Source organism: Neoarius graeffei, chromosome 5 (assembly GCF_027579695.1).
Source record: "Neoarius graeffei isolate fNeoGra1 chromosome 5, fNeoGra1.pri, whole genome shotgun sequence".
In the NCBI taxonomy this organism is placed as follows: domain Eukaryota; kingdom Metazoa; phylum Chordata; class Actinopteri; order Siluriformes; family Ariidae; genus Neoarius; species Neoarius graeffei.
The window spans coordinates 83,053,915-83,069,292 of record NC_083573.1 but is presented as its reverse complement, the minus strand read 5'-3'; the positions used below and the strand labels follow the sequence as shown (position 1 = coordinate 83,069,292).

General features: G+C 40.2%; 1 protein-coding gene and 1 non-coding gene across 6 annotated transcripts in view; both read right to left on the bottom strand.

The window, feature by feature from the left end:
* Positions 1-15,378, bottom strand: part of LOC132887095 (piezo-type mechanosensitive ion channel component 2) — a 345,950-nt gene that overhangs the window by 120,647 nt on the left and 209,925 nt on the right. For 4 of the 5 annotated variants that reach the window (XM_060922465.1, XM_060922467.1, XM_060922466.1 and 1 more), the window contains exons 6-7: positions 14,164-14,482; positions 4,745-4,958 (exon numbers count right to left, since the gene is read on the bottom strand). In XM_060922465.1, the coding sequence (XP_060778448.1) occupies positions 4,745-4,958; positions 14,164-14,482 (533 nt within the window). The remainder of the gene's footprint in view (positions 1-4,744; positions 4,959-14,163; positions 14,483-15,378) is intronic. The other variant, XM_060922469.1, reaches the window with a different exon arrangement.
* trnal-caa (transfer RNA leucine (anticodon CAA)) lies at positions 6,273-6,382 on the bottom strand. Its single transcript has 2 exons — positions 6,345-6,382; positions 6,273-6,317 (listed from the first exon to the last, which is right to left on the bottom strand). It is a non-coding gene; the product is annotated as a tRNA-Leu (tRNA).

The window sequence follows — 15,378 nt, the reverse complement described above, 5'->3', positions numbered from 1 at the left end:
TATAGTCATTACACGTTTTGAATGTGTATCAGTGGATTCTAAAAACTGCCTTTAAACTGTGTGATATTCACCCCATTTTACTGTCACAAATAAAAACTCCATCTTGGAAAATCATTTTTTGGTCCTGGGCTAAGATCCGAGAATGTCATACTCACTAGCAGTGGTGAATTGTAAATGAAATATGTGGGATTGAAAAAGGAGCAGTTTGTTGAATTGGTGCAGCAGAGAGGCTGTCTTATTGATGTCTCATTCCAGTTCTCTCATGACAGGGCAAAAAGGTCGAAAAAAGGAAGATTAATTACATTACAGCTTCCAGGTACTGTATGTACAAAGCTAATTAGCATAATAATAATAATAATAACAACAAAAAGCGGGTGGCACGGTGGTGTAGTGGTTAGCGCTGTCGCCTCACAGCAAGAAGGTCCGGGTTCGAGCCCCGTGGCCGGTGAGGGTCTTTCTGTGCGGAGTCTGTATGTTGTCCGCGTGGGTTTCCTCTGGGTGCTCCGGTTTCCCCCACAGTCCAAAGACATGCAGGTTAGGTTAACTGGTGACTCTAAATTGACCGTAGGTGTGAATGGTTGTCTGTGTCTATGTGTCAGCCCTGTGATGACCTGTCCAGGGTGTACCCCGCCTTTCGCCCGTAGTCAGCTGGAATAGGCTCCTGCGACCCTGTAGAACAGGATAAAGTGGCTAGAGATAATGAGATGAGATAGTAAAAAGCTCTTTTCAAACATGTCTATTTTTTTTTTTCACTCCAAAAAATTGAAAACTGAATTTGAGGAGAAAATTCCTTAATACTAGTGAAATTATCTTGCTGCATCATGGACAGATAATTTTACTTGACTCTTGGAATAAATTGGTTACAATCTAGAACTAGTTTTAATAACCTCAGAGATGGTGTCGTGTATTCTTCTAATAGGAAATGCTAGATTGTTTCAACTATATTCAAGATATTCTAATTTGCTAAGAGATCATTTTTGCAGCGTAGAAGAATACAAGACACCAACTCTGAGATTATTAAAACTAGTTCTAGATTGTAACCAACTTATTCAAAGATGTCTTGTCAAGTAAAATTATCTGTCCATGCAGCAAGATAATTTCACTAGTATTAAGGAATTTCCTCCTCAAATTCAGTTTTCAGACTTGTGCAGTGTTACTATTATGACAATGTGAAACTATTTCATTTTTCTCCGCTGAAGATGTACAGACCCATGCTGCATCGCTGTGCACAACTCATGACTCATGATTTTCTCATTATTATCTCATGGCACAATTTTTGCAGGTCATATAATCATACAATGTGACAAGTATGCCATCTTAAAAGACATGAAAATGATTGCTTTTGGCAATCGCACGTATGCTACACATGCATTAGCTAGAGATATGGTTGAAAATAACTCTGGAATATTCCTTTAAAGGAACAGTCCACCGTATTTCCATAATGAAATATGCTCTTATCTGAATTGAGATGAGCTGCTCCATACCTGATATGAAACAAGTTCAGTTACACAAATTGAAACGTAGCGATTTTCTATGCTATGGAAAGTCCGCACTATAATGACAGGCGTACTAACACCTTCTGCGTGCTTCGGCAGCGCACTGATACGGAGCTCAGATATCAATGCGCTGCCGAAGCGCGCAGAAGGTGTTAGTACGCCTGTCATTATAGTGCGGACTTTCCATAGCATAGAAAATCGCTACGTTTCAATTTGTGTAACTGAACTTGTTTCATATCACTGGTCATATAAACCTATGTAAACAGGAAAAACGCGGAAGAGTTTGGTCGCATCTAACTACAGCCCCAAAAATACCATTGGCCATGCTGAGCCTAGCTACATTGCTAACAGGAGTGACAGCGCGTCTGACTGCGTCTGACTGACTGGGAGGTCGCGCAAAGCTTGGATAGGTACGGAGCAGCTCGTCTCAATTCAGATAAGAGCATATTTCATTATGGAAATACGGTGGACTGTTCCTTTAAGATTCTCCTCCCATGCTTGGTACTCAGTGTTTTTCCACGAGACCTTCTCAGTACAGTTAGAGTACTATACACATTTCTCTCCCCATTCACGTCTTAGCAGTTTCAGCCAGGCCAAAGAATTTCACAGATGAAAGATGGCATGCTAGTCTGCCCTGTGCAGCTGTCAAGCACATTGTTACCTGGCTGATTTACAGGCTTTATTCTGCCTTTAATCAAGCAGCAGAGCATCTACTGACCGCAGATGGGTGAACAATGCTTCAGTGAGGAATGAAGCCAAAACCCTACAACTCTGTACACACTGGAAAACTAGAAGGGCAGTGGGTAGAGCGCATACTCATGGGAGAAGCCATGGCGTAATGGTTAGAGAAGCAGCTTTGGGACCAAAAGGTTGCTGGCTTGATTCTCTGAACCAGCAGGAATAGCTGAAGTGCCACTGAGCAAGGCACCTAACCCCCAACTGCTCCCCAGGCTGCTCTGGCTATGTTGTATGTCACTTTGGATAACAGCATCTGCTAAATGCGATTAATGTAATGTAATGTAATATCTCCGCCAAGCCACATATTCAGATTCGCATCAAAATCTAATCAGTTGTTCCTGAGCCCGTGGCTCACCTTTCCTCAAAATCTGTTCACTACATTCTGAGTTACGTTGTGGACAAACAAACAAATAGTGGTGAAAAAATAACCTCCTCCAACAAAGTTGGCAGAGGTAAAAAAAAAAAAAGGAATATGTGGTTGATCAGATTGAAGAGAAAATAAGTATAATTTACATACACAAAATAAATTCTCATTAAAACATGATTTCATTGCGTATGGCCTAATGGTTAGATAAACAGTTTTAGGATCAAAAGGTTGCCAGTTTAATTCCCTGGACCAGCAGGAATGGCTGAAGTGCCCTTGAGCAAGGCACCCAACCCCTAACTGCTCCTCAGAATGCTCTGGGCATGTTGTACATCGCTCTGGATAACAGCGTCTGCTAAATGCCATTAATGTAATGTAATATAAGAAATTTAAACAAGTATCTAATCTACTAGTTAGAATTATATAGAGTGCGATCAATTGATGTTGTATCAACATGATCGAATTACATTATAAAGTCTTGTGAGGATGCTCGTGCTGACAGGAAGAAATCATTTAACTTAATTAGTCCATGTATGGAATAATAACACTATAGGTAACGTTGCCATCTAACAGTGCCAAGAACGCAACTTTGATTCTAAGCTGCACGATGGTGGAGTGGTTAGTACTGTTGCCTCACAGCAAGAAAGTTCTGGGTTTGAGTTTAGTGGCCGACGGGGGCCTTTCCGTGTGGAGTTTGCATGTTCTCCCCATGTCTGCGTGGGTTTCCTCCGGGTGCTCCGGTTTCCCCCACAGTCCAAAGGCATGAAGGTTAGGCTAATTGGTGGCTCTAAATTGACTGTAGGTGTGAATGTGAGTGTGAATGGTTGTCTGTGTCTATGTGTCAGTCCTGTGATGATCTGCCAACTTGTCCAGGGTGTACCCCGCCTTTCACCCATAATCAGCTGGGATAGGCTTCAGCTTGCCTGCGACCCTGTAGGACAGGATAAGTGGCTACAGACAACGGATGGATGGATGGCTATAAATTGACTGTAGGTGTGAATGTGAGTGTGAATGGTTGTCTGTGTCTATGTGTCAGCCCTGGGATGATCTGGCGACTTGTCCAGGGTGTACCCCGCCTCTCGCCCATAGTCAGCTGGGATAGGCTCCAGCTTGCCCGCGACCCTGTAGAACAGGATAAGCGGCTACAGATAATGGATGGATGGATAGTCCATGTATGGAAAAATAGCACCATAGGTAATGTTGCTGCCTCACAGTGCCAAGAATACAACTTTGATTCTTAGCTGCACGGTGGTGTAGTGGTTAGCACTGTCGCCTCACAGCAGGAAGGTTCTGGGTTTGAGCTTAGTGGCTGACAGGGGCCTTTCTGTGTGGAGTTTGCATGTTCTCCCCGTGTCCGCGTGGGTTTCCTCCGGGTGCTCCGGTTTCCCCCACAGTCCAAAGACATGAAGGTTAGGCTAACTGGTGGCTCTAAATTGACCGTAGGTGTGAATGTGAGTGTGAATGATTGTCTGTGTCTATGTGTCAGCCCTGTGATGATCTGCCAACTTGTCCAGGGTGTACCCCGCCTCTCACCCATAGTCGGCTGGGATAGGATAATGGATGGATCTGAAATCATTCACATGGAACCGATGTACACATCTGAATTAAGTAAATCCAGTGGACTTTTTCACTCAAGGACAGGAATCTGCTATGTACCACACACACACACATACCATGCAACTGAAGCAGGTGACCATCAGAATGAACCCATTCAGAATCAGGTCTCCATTTTTTTTATATCATGATCCTATTTTGTATAAAGCTGTAATCTCATTGGTTACAGTATAAATGAGAGCGCATCATGCTGGAACAGTTAGCATGTAGCTGAAAAGCCTTTTAACTGCAAAAACGTGCATGACCGAAATTGGACTATCAACCTTGAGACGTTTTACGGACCACGTTTTACACAACCTATATAACATTCTGCTTTTTGTAGTGAAAACAAACGTGACATTTGGTAATTCAAAACCAAAACCTTCCAAAAAGGCTTTGCCAAATATGGAGCCAGCAGTTTACCTCAGAAAGCAGTGACATAAATCCGCAATACTGTCAGACCTGCATGGCAAAATCATACCCTACTCTGAAAGCTACAGCAAACACAAGAAAGAAAAACCTCAGAGGATGGATGTGATGCTGGTGGTCTGACCTGGCATAGCGATTTCCAGGAGGAACGACTTCCTGGAAGAACTGGAACTGGTAGAGGTAGAGGATGATGAGATGTCCAGCGCTGAAGATGGCCATCAGCACACAAAGGCAGCTAAAGAGCAGTGTGTCAAACGAGCGGCAGAAAGACCACCATGTGCACAGGCCCAGAAAGGTAAAGAAGTACATGGCAGAGGTGAGGGAGGGCAACATGATGCCTGCAGGACGACACAGAGAACAATAAAGTTTTGATCGTCAATACAGATAAATTAAAAACATTCAAAGAAGTTATCCACTTCTCCCAAATGTAAATCAGTCAAGACATTGTTGGTGTCAGATGTTTGCTTGTATAGGTTTGCAATGTAATGGAAGTCTATCTCAGACAAAATCTTCTCCATAAAATACATGTAGAGACTTTTATGTGTGTTCTTTAAATAACATTAAGCTACATCATCTTAATTTAAAATGAAATGGATTGCCGCTAATATAAAATCAATCTGTAAGAAAAGCAAAAGAAAGAAAGAAAATTCTATAAAACAACGTAGATACTATACAAAGTACTGTGCAAAAGTCTGAGGCACCCTATTGTTTTTTTTTCATACAAACTTTGTCATAGATTTCTATTTTATAATTTCTACATTATCGAGTCAGTACAAAAACATTTTAGGGTCCAAACGTTCATTTTCCAGCACAAAATTAAATCTCATTATCTGTAGCCGCTTTATCCTTCTACAGGGTCACAGGCAAGCTGGAGCCTATCCCAGCTGACTACGGGCAAAAGGCAGGGTACACCCTGGACAAGTCGCCAGGTCATCACAGGGCTGACACATAGACACAGACAACCATTCACACCTACGGTCAATTTAGAGTCACCAGTTAACCTAACCTGCATGTCTTTGGACTGTGGGGGAAACCGGAGCACCCGGAGGAAACCCACGCGGATACGGGGAGAACATGCAAACTCCACATAGAAAGGCCCTCGCCGGCCCCAGGGCTCGAACCCAGGACCTTCTTGCTGTGAGGCGACAGCGCTAACCACTACACCACCGTGCCGCCCACAAAATTAAATGTTACAGGAAAAAAAATGATGGTATCTGAGGAGCATATTACATAAGAGACCACTTTTCAGATTAAAAAAAGAAAACATAATGAAGGCTGCTGGGTTTTGGTGCAAAATTAAGAAGCGAGTGTGACAGTCAAAGTGTCCAGAAGAACTGTGGCTGGCTCTGTAAGATGCTCAGTAAAACCTACAGATCATTTCTGCATAAAACTGCACCTTATTTTTTAAGCAAAGGGTCGTCTCACACCAAATCTTGACTTTGTTTCATTTATCACACATACACTCAAGCACACAGTGAAATTCCCCCTCTGTATTTAACCCATCTGAAGCAGTGAACAGCTATGTTACAGCACTTAGGATTAGGTGCCTTACTCAAGGGCATTTCAGCCCAACCTTCAGGCCATGGCTGCTCCATGTCAACCTAACCGCATGTCTTTGAACTGTAGGGGGAAAAACACCACCGCAAAATCTTTGTCAGAAGTGGGATTTGAACCCACGCCTCCATGGGAGACCAGAATCCTCACCATAGGAAGGCTTATTACACCTTGAGTCTGGCGCCTTAGACCACTCGGCCATTCTGACACACAAGCCCTTCTTTGGCAGCGGTGGAATTCGAATCCATGCCTCCAAAGAGACTGGCATCTTAATCCAGCACTTTAGACCGCTCAGCCATGCTACAATATTTATTACGGCTTCCTGCTGCTTATAGTATTTTTTGTCATTCTGAAACATTTTATTTAATTCTTCTAAAGCCATTTTTAGTCTACAAAATTTCTTTCCATGTGTCTAAGACTTTTGCACAGTACTGTATTTACAAACTTGATCTACACTGTCCAAGATGGCTGCCGCCATAACATTGGTCACATGCTGTGGACTGTCCAATGTTTTAAAATCTCTGATATATGATGTCTAAAAACTGTACTGTAACGATGTTGCTTTTGTTTAAAATGTAAATAATACTGCAGAAAATGTATATTTATCCCATGTTTTGATGCTGTTGAATAAGAACTAATGTAGAGAGAAATTGTTCAGGATCAGATATATATATATATATATATATATATATATATATATATATATATATATATATATATACACACACTATATATATATATATATATATATATATATATATATATATATATATACACACACTATATATATATATATATATATATATATATATATATATATATATATATATATATATATATATATATATATATATACACACACAGTGGTGCTTGAAAGTTTGTGAACCCTTTAGAATTTTCTATATTTCTGCATAAATATGACCTAAAACAACATCAGATTTTCACACAAGCCCTAAAAGTAGATAAAGAGAACCCAGTTAAACAAATGAGACAAAAATATTATACTTAGTCATTTATTTATTGAGGAACACGATCCAATATTGCATATCTGTGAGTGGCAAAAGTATGTGAACCTTTGCTTTCAGTATCTGGTGTGACCCCCTTGTGCAGCAATAACTGCAACTAAACGTTTCTGGTAACTGTTGATCAGTCCTGCACACTGGCTTGGAGGAATTTTAGCCCATTCCTCCGTACAGAACAGCTTCAACTCTGGGATGTTGGTGGGTTTTCTCACATGAACTGCTCACTTCAGGTCCTTCCACAACATTTCCATTGGATTAAGGTCAGGACTTTGACTTGGCCATTCCAAAACATTAACTTTATTCTTCTTTAACCATTCTTTGGTAGAATGACTTGTGTGCTCAGGGTCGTTGTCTTGCTGCATGACCCACCTTCTCTTGAGATTCAGTTCATGGACAGATGTCCTGACATTTTCCTTTAGAATTCGCTGGTATAATTCAGAATTCATTGTTCCACCAATGATGGCAAGACGTTCTAGCCCAGATACAGCAAAACAGACCCAAACCATGATACTACCACCACCATGTTTCACAGATGGGATAAGGTTCTTATGCTAGAATGCAGTGTTTTCCTTTCTCCAAACATAACGCTTCTCATTTAAACCAAAATGTTCTATTTTAGTCTCATCCGTCCACAAAACATTTTTCCAATAGCCTTCTGGCTTGTCCACATGATCTTTAGCAAACTGCAGACGAGCAGCAACATTCTTTTTGGAGAGCAGTCTCTTTCTCCTTGCAACCCTGCCATGCACACCATTATTGTTCAGTGTTCTCTGGATGGTGGACTCATGAATATTCACATTAGCCAGTGTGAGACAGGCCTTCAGTTGCTTAGAAGTTACCCTGCGGTCTTTTGTGACCTTGTCGACTATTACACGTCTTGCTCTTGGAGTGATCTTTGTTGGTCGACCACTCCTGGGGAGGGTAACAATGGTCTTGAATTTCCTCCATTTGTACACAATCTGTCTGACTGTGGATTGGTGGAGTCCAAACTCTTTAGAGATGGTTTTGTAACCTTTTCCAGCCTGATGAGCATCAACAACACTTTTTCTGAGGTCCTCAGAAATCTCCTTTGTTCGTGCCATGATACACTTCCAGAAACATGTGCTGTGAAGATCAGACTTTGATAGATCCCTGTTCTTTAAATAAAACAGGGTGCCCACTCACACCTGATTGTCATCCCATTGATTGAAAACATCTGACTCTAATTTCACCTTCAAATTAACTGCTAATCCTAGAGGTTCACATACTTTTGCCACTCACAGATATGTAATATTGGATCATTTTCCTCAATAAATAAATGACCAAGTATAATATTTTTGTCTCATTTGTTTAACTGGGTTCTCTTTTTATACTTTTAAGACTTGTGTGAAAATCTGATGATGTTTTAGGTCATATTTATGCAGAAATATAGAAAATTCTCAAGGGTTCACAAACTTTCAAGCACCACTGTATATATATCACTCACTCACTATCCATTTTGAGTCAGTTGACACGTCAGACGTGTGTATGACTAGCAGTCTTCAGCAGAGCTCTCCATTCAGCACGGTCTTGAGTTGCCTTCTCTGCGATATTCCATAGCTTCAAGTCAGCATGGACAGATTCTTTCCAACTTTTTTGAGGTCGGCTACAGTTGTTCGCTCCTTCAACTTCCAAGGTAGTACATCATATATACTACCTTGACATATATATATATATATATATATATATATATATATATATAAATAAAATACATACAGGACACTTTTTCGATGGAATAAAAGCATGTATTCTATTCAGTTCTAGCAGGTTTAATTCGTTTGGTTTAATAGCATGCAATATTGTTATTATATCACTTATCCTACGTGTATTACGTCACTCTAACCAATGGAGAATAAGTGTTGAATATGGTTTACGACATTGCATGGTTGTCAAGACAACATGACATCATACGTCGGAGATGTAAAACTTCCGCGCTAGTGAGTGACTGTGACAATTTGTAAACAAACATGGCCACGAGGTTTGCTTTGTTAAATACGGAAAATTTTGAGAGAATTTTGAAAGAGAAAGACGCGTTGAACACCTGAAAGGAATGTGGATGTATTATAATAATAATAATAATAATAATATTGGCTGGCTTTTTTTCGTGGTATATCAGATATATTCCATTCAGGTACTCATCTTCGACTCGTTCAGTTTCATGCTAGCTGAATGGAATATCTCTGATATACCACTCAATTTCAGCCAATATTATTTAAATATGGAGGTCAGTGTGTGCACGCAGAAGTAGGCAAACCCATGGTTTCTTAAATTAATTATTAAATAATACTGTATATAAGGTGCTCCAAGTACTCTGTAACAAATAATTCACTTGCACATGCAATGGATATTGATTAGCTATGTACAGCATGTTAACTTCAACCCAGTTATACATAACGGTACTTATAGGTATAGCTTACATGCTTGCTAATAACTTATTTGAGGAGTTTGAAGCACATATCACATACAGCTAAAGCATTAAGTATTTAAATTGAACAATTTTATGTTTATCCAAAAACGTTTAAAAGTTCAAATGAAACCTGTTTGCCTCAGTTTGCTGAATTTGAATGCAGCTAATATTTTGATTCTGTCAGGGTTGCCAGATTGGGTTGGTGTAATCAGTGTCATCTTTTTTATGTACAGTTAGGTCCATAAATATTTGGACAGAGACAACATTTTTCTAATTTTGCTTCTGTACATTACCACAATGAATTTTGAACAAAACAATTCAGATGCAGTTGAAGTTCAGACTTTCAGCTTTAATTCAGTGGGTTGAACAAAATGATTGCATACAAATATGAGGAACTAAAGCATTTTTTAAACACAATCCCTTCATTTCAGGGGCTCAAAAGTAATTGGACAAATTAAATAATATGTTCATTTTTAATACTTGGTTGAAAACCCTTTGTTGGCAATGACTGCCTGAAGTCTTGAACTCATGGACATCACCAGACGCTGTGTTTCCTCCTTTTTAATGCTCTGCCAGGCCTTTACTGCAGCGGTTTTCAGTTGCTGTTTGTTTGTGGGCCTTTCTGTCTGAAGTTTAGTCTTTAACAAGTGAAATGCATGCTCAATTGGGTTGAGATCAGGTGACTGACTTGGCCATTCAAGAATATTCCACTTCTTTGCTTTAATAAACTCCTGGGTTGCTTTGGCTTTATGTTTTGGGTCATTGTCCATCTGTATTATGAAACGCCGACCAATCGGTTTGGCTGGATTTGAGCACACAGTATGTTTCTGAATACCTCAGAATTCATCCGGCTGCTTCTGTCCTGTGTCACGTCATCAATAAACACTAGTGACCCAGTGCCACTGGCAGCCATGCATGCCCAAGCCATCACACTGTCTCCGCCGTGTTTTAAAGATGATGTGGTATGCTTTGGATCATGAGCTGTACCACGCCTTCGCCATACTTTTTTCTTTCCATCATTCTGGTAGAGGTTGATCTTGGTTTCATCTGTCCAAAGAATGTTCTTCCAGAACTGTGCTGGCTTTTTTAGATGTTTTTTAGCAAAGTCCAATCTAGCCTTTTTATTCTTGAGGCTTATGAGTGGCTTGCACCATGCAGTGAACCCTCTGTATTTACTTTCATGCAGTCTTCTCTTTATGGTAGATTTGGATATTGATATGCCTACCTCCTGGAGAGTGTTGTTCACTTGGTTGGCTGTTGTGAAGGGGTTTCTCTTCACCTTGGAAATTATTCTGCGATCATCCACCACTGTTGTCTTCTGTGGGCGTCCAGGTCTTTTTGCATTGATGAGTTCACCAGTGCTTTCTTTCTTTCTTTCTTTCTTTCTTTCTTTCTTTCTTTCTTTCTTTCTTTCTTTCTTTCTTTCTCAGGATGTACCAAACTGTAGATTTTGCCACTCCTAATATTGTAGCTATTTCTCGGATGGGTTTTTTCTGTTTTCGCAGCTTAAGGATGGCTTGTTTCACCTGCATGGAGAGCTCCTTTGACCGCATGTTTTCTTCACAGCAAAATCTTCCAAATGCAAGCACCACACCTCAAATCAACTCCAGGCCTTTTATCTGCTTAATTGAGAATGACATAACGAAGGAATTTCCCACACCTCCCCATGAAATAGCCTTTGAGTCAATTGTCCAATTACTTTTGGTCCCTTTAAAAACAGGGTGACACATGTTAAGGAGCTGAAACTCCTAAACCCTTCATCCAATTTTAATGTGGATACCCTCAAATGAAAGCTGAAAGTCTGGACTTTTTATCCATGTCAATTATATAACTATAACCTGAATATGTTTCAGTAAACAGGTAAAAAAACAAAATTTGTGTCAGTGTCCAAATATATATGGACCTAACTGTATTATTGTCCCATACATTTAGGTTGAAATCAATCTTGATGTTGGGAAAACACAAAATGATCTCTGTCAGTTGCATCATTCTTGGGGCGAACGACGGCAAGCAGCCTTGGTGAAGCTTCTCCAACTGACACGATCTCGGGCAGCATTCCTGATCTCTTCTGAACTCATCTCACATTCAGTACACAGCAGCTGAGATATGTAGTTGTTGAATTGCAACTTTGGGCTTCCTTTTGATGTGGTCCTGTGAGTTGGAGAGTACAAAGCATACTTTGACACAAGATATTTTGTGGGTCTCCATCGGGAATGAACAAGTAAGTGTAACTGACGATCGATGATGATGACAGACAGAGACTCTGACTCTGTTCGCTTGTAAACTTCTTCATTGGACACATGGTCTTCGTTCTTTATTTCAAGGATGATTCTTAAGCATGCGGTTTGGAATGAGTTGATCTGGTATTCATGCTTTGTAGTGATAAAGAAAGACGCTCAGAACGGCTGCTCTAAACAGGCTGATTTTCATCTTTAGTTCAGCACTTGAAGACCAAAATTTCTGAAGCTTCCAAAATGCGCCCCATGCTTTCCCTTTGTGATGCTTGATGTCATTTTCTGTTGAAGCAATGTAAGAACCCAAGTACTGAAAATCCTGCACCATCTCGAGTTATTTGCCTTCGTGGAACAATGAAACATCTGGGAAGTTGTATGATGCAAAATAAAAATAATCGATAATTCCGATTAACTGCATTAAAACTAAAGGAATGAGCCTGATTTGAAAATGTAAAGAGTAGAAAGTACAGATATTTGTGATAAAATGTAGGGAGTAAAAGAAAGAGTTGTCAGAAAAATAAAAACTCAAGTAAAGTACAGATATCTGAAAACTCTACTTAAGTACATTAATGAAGTATTTGCACTTTGTTACTTATCACCTCTGTGTCATACCATGACCTTAACTACATCAGGAACTGAAGTGGATATGAGTTCAAACAAGTAAGTGGACATTCACTGACCAAATCATTAGGAACTCTATTCTAAAACTGGGTAGCACTGTGCAATCAGAGATGCTTTTCTCTTCACAACTATTGTAATGAGTGATTATTTGAGTTGCCATACCCTTCCTATCAGTTCGAACAAATCTGTCTATTCTTCTTTTACCTCTCTCATTAATAACATGTGTTTACTCACAGAACTGCTGCTTACTGGGTGGTTTATTTTAGGGTTTTAAAAAAATTTTGTAGGGTTCCCCCCCTGCCGCCATAATGTTCTCTTGTGTAAAGTTTAGACAGTTAGCTTTGAAAATCCCAGCAGATCAGCTCTAACAACCATGCCATGGTCAAAATCTCATCTCATTATCTCTAGCCGCTTTATCCTGTTCTACAGGGTCGCAGGCAAGCTGGAGCCTATCCCAGCTGACTACGGGCAAAAGGCGGGGTACACCCTGGACAAGTCGCCAGGTCATCACAGGGCTGACACATAGACACAGACAACCATTCACACTCACATTCACACCTACGGTCAATTTAGAGTCACCAGTTAACCTAACCTGCATGTCTTTGGACTGTGGGGGAAACCGGAGCACCCAGAGGAAACCCACGCGGACAACATGCAAACTCCGCACAGAAAGGCCCTTGACGGCCATGGGGCTTGAACCCAGACCTTCTTGGTGTGAAGCGACAGCGCTAACCACTACACCACCGTGCCGCCCATGGTCAAAATCACTAGAGTCAATTTCCCCCTAATCTGATGTTTGATCTTAATATTAACTGGTGCTCTTGACCAATGCCTGCACGCATTTATGGACTGAGGTTTTGCCTCATGATAGGCTGATGAGATATTTGCATGAATGAACAGATGTTCCTAATAAATTGGTCAGCGGGTGTCTCATCTCATCTCATTATCTCTAGCCGCTTTATCCTGTTCTACAGGGTCGCAGGCAAGCTGGAGCCTATCCCAGCTGACTACGGGCGAAAGGCGGGGTACACCCTGGACAAGTCGCCAGGTCATCACAGGGCTGACACACAGACACAGACAACCATTCACACTCACACCTACGGTCAATTTAGAATCACCAGTTAACCTAACCTGCATGTCTTTGGACTGTGGGGGAAACTGGAGAACCTGGAGGAAACTCACACAGACACGGGGAGAACATACATCCACACAGAAAGGCCCTCGCCAGCCTCGAGCCCAGAACCTTCTTGCTGTGAGGCGACAGCGCTAACCACTACACCACCGTGCCGCCCATGGTCAAAATCACTAGAGTCAATTTCCCCCTAATCTGATGTTTGATCTTAATATTAACTGGTGCTCTTGACTGATGCCTGCATGCATTTATGGACTGAGCTCTTGCCTCATGATAGGCTGATGAGATATTTGCATGAATGAACAGATGTTCCTAATAAATTGGTCAGTGGGTGTATGTGCCAATATTTATGGAAAAGATTTTTTTTTTAAATGTACTGTTTTACTACCTATTAAAAGTGTATATACCTACAGATGCAGACTTAAAAAAAGTCTTCTCTGATCAATTACATTTAGTTTAACAGGGAAATTAAATAAAACTTTTTTTTTTGCTAAACCATTCCATTATATATGTCATTTTAATGATGTACAGCAAGCAGTCTTCAGATATATGTACCTGTAAGGCCCAGTAATATTGTTACAACTACTTTCCCTGCAGTTGCAATCAGATTTCCAATGATTTCTTTGAGTCTGGATGCCACTTCTGCTATCTGCCTCAGGATCTTCATCTTGGTGCTCTCCTCCTCCTCTTCCTCAGGCTCTAACCCCTCCAGCTCTTCCTGCCCTGCTTCTAACACCTCATCAGGTGGTTCACAGGCTTCATCACCCAACTCAAAGTCTTCCTCGAGGTGCAGCTCAGGCTCCAGCTTGAGCTTTTCATTTTTCTCCTCCTCATCTTCCTTTTCCTCTTCTTCCTCTTCTTCATCATCCTGCTCCTAAACAGATGTGAAAGAGAAGAGCTAAGAAGAGATCTGATTCATTTATAATGGAAAATATGTGGTAGCACTTAAAGTAATATGTACCAAAAATAACATATTCAGCAGATACATAAGCAAGAAATAAATATCAATAACATGATCAAATTATTCCAAGACTCTGCAGTCTAATGTTACACCCTCAAGGACACACAGCATTTGAAATCCATTAAACCATGAACAAGAATTCTAAATAAATACTGTACATCAGCGCTAAATAAAATGTTCAACTGTCCCCAGGGGAAGCTCACTCAGGACTGGAGTTAAACTCTGTCTGAGATGATTTTCTGAGAAGACACAGAACAACAACAACAACAACAACAAACCCTCTCCAACTTTTGTATATACAGCACTGCAAAAAATGGCCTTTCAAAAATAAGAAATAAAAGATTAAAACAAAGCATATTTGCTTGAATCAGGTGAAAAAAAATCTGCCAATGGAGCTAGTCAAATTTGACTCGGTAAGATTTCTTAAAGTAAGATGAAAAATCTAACCTGTTTTTAGATGAAATAATTCCAAAATAAGATTGGGGAACTTATTATGCGAGATCTGATTAACTCAAAATAATCAAAATGGTTCTTATAACAAGATCGTACTCCTTACATTTAGCCATTCAAGTCATTTTTATTTATTTCATTTTAAGGGTATTTCACTTAAATTCATGACAAAGTCTTAGCAGTAAAAACTGAATTTAAGATAAATATACTAATATTAGGATTGTTAACTTCTACAACTAAGCATTGCTAGCTTAAAAGATTCTCCTTTTGTGACCTGTAATTAGTAAAATACTCTAGATATGAGACCAGAGGCTATCTTGAATCAAGTTGACGACACGTGTAGCATTGCAACAAGGTTT